Raw genomic sequence first — 5,000 nt, forward strand, 5'->3', positions numbered from 1 at the left:
GAGGGGGAGAGAGAGAGAGAGAGATAGAGGGGGAGGGAGAGAGAGAGAGATAGAGGGGAGAGATAGAGGGGGAGGGAGAGAGAGAGAGACAGAGGGGGAGAGAGAGAGAGAGAGATAGAGGGGGGAGAGAGAGAGAGAGACAGAGGGGGAGAGAGAGAGAGAGAGATAGAGGGGGAGGGAGAGAGAGAGAGAGATAGAGGGGGAGGGAGAGAGAGAGAGACAGAGGGGGAGGGAGAGAGAGAGAGATAGAGGGGGGGAGAGAGAGAGAGAGATAGAGGGGGAGAGAGAGAGAGAGAGATAGAGGGGGAGAGAGAGAGAGACAGAGGGGGAGAGAGAGAGAGAGAGATAGAGGGGGAGAGAGAGAAAGAGAGAGATAGAGGGGAGAGATAGAAGGGGAGAGAGAGAGAGAGAGATAGAGGGGGGGAGAGAGAGAGAGAGATAGAGGGGGAGAGAGAGAGAGAGAGATAGAGGGGGAGAGAGAGAGAGACAGAGGGGGAGAGAGAGAGAGAGAGATAGAGGGGGAGAGAGAGAAAGAGAGAGATAGAGGGGAGAGATAGAGGGGGAGAGAGAGAGAGAGAGATAGAGGGGGAGGGAGAGAGAGAGAGATAGAGGGGGAGGGAGAGAGAGAGAGACAGAGGGGGAGGGAGAGAGAGAGAGATAGAGGGGGGAGAGTAAAGTTGAGTAAATGAGGAGAAGTGGATGAAGTTTCATTGTCGTGAGATGAATCATCTGGACTTAAAGATAAAATCCGTCTGGAGGTTTTGGACTTTAAATGGGAGACTTTAAAGACACCTGCTGTCGATGCCCATCGGGGTGAAGTCCAGCTTGTGTTTGCTCTGAAAGAGGAGCGTCTTAGTCCGGATCTCCACGATGGACGGAGTCTGGACCGGCATGGCGATGGCGAACAGCGCCAGCTGAGCTTTGGTACACGCCCCTTTTAAAAGCCTCTGACCTTGGAGGTACTTCAGACGGCCCTGGAACTTCAGAGCCTGGATCAGAGAGAGACATGTGGTCATGATATGGACGGCTGCTCGTGTCTGCTCTCCTTCCTGATAAAACCTTTTTAATAAATGTTTTCTAACCAGAAATCCAGACGAGTTGTCGAGCAGGCAGCGGAAACGACACACGAAGCTCCTCTCCAGGAAGGACGAGTTCTCGGGGGGCAGCTTCTCTGGACTGTAGAGGACTTTACTCCCAAAACTCTGCAGCTCTGAAAACATGAAGGACACACCTCCACCTGTCAGAACCTAAACCAGGAAGTCATGATGCACCGCGTTAAACTTCTCCCTTAACGAGCTCGGGGTCAATTCTCACCGTCTCCATCGGCGGCTGTCGGGGGGTTGAGAGCGAAGTGAAGCTGCTGTCTGAACACGGCGCGGTCGTCCGTGTGGATGAGCTCGAACACGCTCTGATGGACCACGTCCGACTGAACGCAACACAAATGTTTACAAACAAGTCAATGCAGGATCCAATCATCTGTCAGCGTGATAATGCAACAGAAAGGAATGAAATAAAAACATGACAACATGAAACAGTACCAGCTTTTGTCTGCAGGGGGCGCTCCTCAGAGCGTCTCCCCAGCGTCTCTCACCTGATGGAAGCCCAGGTAGTCCTTGATGGTAGAAGAGGAGTAGAACACCGACCCATCAGAGGTGACCACCAGGACGAAGCCGTTCAGAGCCTGCAGAGACCAGAGACAGTCAGCTGGACTCACAGAAGTCTGTATTAACCAATCAGAGCATGCAGAGACCACAGACAGTCAGCTGGACTCACAGAAGTCTGTATTAACCAATCAGAGCCCGTTGTGATGATTAAGCAACACAAAGTGTGAAGATGTCGCTGACAGGTGACGGTCTATAAACCCTGTGCAGAGACCTCGACAGGTCCAGGTTTTGTTAAGATCCACAGAGCGTGTCCGGGTGTCGGCAGGGCGCTCTGTGGATCTTGTGTGTGTGAGTGACATCACTTCCTTCTTTCCGTCTGTGATGCTGGTCGTTAGCTCTCCGACCACGCAGCCTTTATTTCTATAAAGTCCTCAGCATGGTGTGATAATAATAATAACTTTATTTAAAAACACAAGTTTACGAAGTGCTTTGACAAACAGCAAAAACAAGAACAAACAAATACAAAATACTAAAAATAATTAAATACAATTCAAGTATAAATACAAAGAACCCAACAGACATATATAACCCGACCATCATAAGAACCATCACGAGAACCATCACAAAAACCATCATGAGAACCATCATAAGAACCATCATAAGAACCATCATAAGAACCATCACAAGAACCATCACAAAAACCATCACAAGAACCATCACAAGAACCATCATGAGAACCATCACAAGAACCATCATAAGAACCCAGGACACATAAGAACCATCATAAGAACCATCACGAGAACCATCACAAAAACCATCATGAGAACCATCATAAGAACCATCATAAGAACCATCACAAAAACCATCACAAGAACCATCACAAGAACCATCACAAGAACCATCATGAGAACCATCACAAGAACCATCATAAGAACCCAGGACACATAAGAACCATCATAAGAACCATCATGAGAACCATTACAAGAACCATCACAAAAACCATCATAAGAACCATCACAAGAACCATCATGAGAACCATCACAAGAACCATCATAAGAACCCAGGACACATAAGAACCATCATAAGAACCATCACAAGAACCATCACAAGAACCATCACAAGAACCCAGGACACATGGTAAATGGACTTGGGCTTATATAGTGCTTTTCTAGTCTTCCGACTACTCAAAGAGCTTTTACACCACCTGTCACACCCACCCATTCATACCCTTTCACACACTGATGGTAGTGATCACTATGTAGTATCATCCATCAGAAGTAACTAAACCCATTCATACACCACCACTGAAGCAGTGGGAGCAATTCAGGGTTAAGTGTCTTGCCCAAGGACACATTGGACATGTTGCTCAGCTGGGGATCGAACCCTCAACCTTCTGGTTGAGAGGCAACAACTCTACCAACTGAGCCACAGCCGCCACGTAAGAACCATCATAAGAACCATCACAAGAACCATCATAAGAACCATCACAAGAACCATCACAAGAACCATCATGAGAACCATCACAAGAACCATCATAAGAACCATCACAAGAACCATCATGAGAACCATCATAAGAACCATCACAGGAACCATCATAAGAACCATCATAAGAACCATCACAAGAACCATCACAAAAACCATCACAAGAACCATCACAAGAACCATCATAAGAACCATCACAAGAACCATCATGAGAACCATCATAAGAACCCAGGACACATAAGAACCATCATAAGAACCATCACAAGAACCATCATGAGAACCATCACAAGAACCATCATAAGAACCATCATAAGAACCATCATGAGAACCATCACAAGAACCATCACAAGAACCATCATAAGAACCATCATGAGAACCATCACAAGAACCCAGGACACATAAGAACCATCATAAGAACCCAGGACACATAAGAACCATCATAAGAACCATCACAAGAACCATCATAAGAACCATCACAAGAACCATCATGAGAACCATCACAAGAACCATCACAAGAACCATCATAAGAACCATCATGAGAACCATCACAAGAACCCAGGACACATAAGAACCATCATAAGAACCCAGGACACATAAGAACCATCACAAGAACCATCAGAAGAACCATCACAAGAACCATCATAAGAACCCAACAACACGAGCTGAGACCAAGAGCAAAGATTTAAAAAGATGTAAGAAACTAAAAGAGCTAAAAGAAAATCAAAAGAGAACAACAATAAGAAGGTAAGAGCAGAAAAAGAAATAGAAACAAGTGAATCAATTATCAAAAAAATATATTAATTATAATAAAAAGTAAATATAAAACATAAATAGACAAAGTAAGATAAGAAATGACCTAAAACATAAGAGGAGTTAAGATAAGAGCATAAATAAAAGAACAGTAAGAAGTATAAGAAGATCAAAATAGTAAAACCAGAAAGAAAAGACATGAAGAAGACGACATCACATCAAAGACAGTCTGTAAAAGTATGTTTTAAGATTTAAAAGAGTCTGCAGACACAGATGTTGCTCTTTGTAAAAATTCCCCCGCTCTCGTTAGCGTGCCCTGTGGTGTACCTGGAGCAGGAGGTCCCCCTCAGAGAAACCGCCGGTATCCATGTTGTTTCCGTTCTGCCCGCCGACTCCAGAGAACATCGGACTGCCGTGACCGTTCTTCATCGTGGCTGCAGAAAGAAAAAAAAGGGTTAGCACAGTAACAAACGACTTTTCTGTGTTTTTAATCGTTTCTTCAGGTCGCCGTGCTCGGGCCCGGTTAGTCCTGGAGCAGTGTGAGAGCAGGTCAGCGGGGGAGGGGTGTCTGTGACAGTCCACAAATCACAGATCAGACTGTAAACAGACGCATCGTGACCCTCGCCATCTTCATGACCTTTTCCAGATCGTGTGACTTGAGAATCTGAATCAACAGGACGACACAAGCAGCCCGAGAACAATGTTCAGACGATCCTGTCCAGGTAAGGGATTAAGAGCGCTCTACAATGTGTCCTTTGTTAGCTCACAGCGCCGTGTGAGTCTGGCAACGCCAAACGGTAAAAAAGTTCCTCTCCGTGTTTGTTTTGGCTTCACCTCTGCTTCTCTTGGCAGCACTCGCTGAATCACTGCTGAAAGCCTTTTTTAAGAAATCCTCATTCCTCTCCAGGAAGTACACGGTGTCGGGTCATGTCAGGATCAGCGGTTATTCACGAGGGCGGCATGGCGTTTGGCAAATGAATAACGCCACGCCTCCTCATCTGATGTGACACCCCGAGATCTGTGACACTTTCATTCATCCCAGAGGGCGCCACAGTCCACCCGGGATCTTTTATTTATTTATAAACAATAACAGACCAATCAGGACCTGACAGAGATGAGCGCCCTCATGTGGCCTCTGTGGGTAATGACACACACACGGTGAAG

General features: G+C 46.0%; 1 protein-coding gene across 2 annotated transcripts in view; it reads right to left on the reverse strand.

Annotated features, from left to right (window-relative positions):
• LOC132966995 (aryl hydrocarbon receptor-like) overlaps positions 1 to 5,000 on the reverse strand; it is a 45,442-nt gene that overhangs the window by 7,642 nt on the left and 32,800 nt on the right. For both annotated transcript variants that reach the window (XM_061033895.1, XM_061033894.1), the window contains exons 3-7: positions 4,164 to 4,270; positions 1,592 to 1,681; positions 1,315 to 1,426; positions 1,083 to 1,210; positions 793 to 989 (exon numbers count right to left, since the gene is read on the reverse strand). In XM_061033895.1, the coding sequence (XP_060889878.1) occupies positions 793 to 989; positions 1,083 to 1,210; positions 1,315 to 1,426; positions 1,592 to 1,681; positions 4,164 to 4,270 (634 nt within the window). The remainder of the gene's footprint in view (positions 1 to 792; positions 990 to 1,082; positions 1,211 to 1,314; positions 1,427 to 1,591; positions 1,682 to 4,163; positions 4,271 to 5,000) is intronic.

Source organism: Labrus mixtus, unplaced genomic scaffold (genome assembly GCF_963584025.1).
Source record: "Labrus mixtus unplaced genomic scaffold, fLabMix1.1 SCAFFOLD_140, whole genome shotgun sequence".
NCBI lineage: Eukaryota > Metazoa > Chordata > Actinopteri > Labriformes > Labridae > Labrus > Labrus mixtus.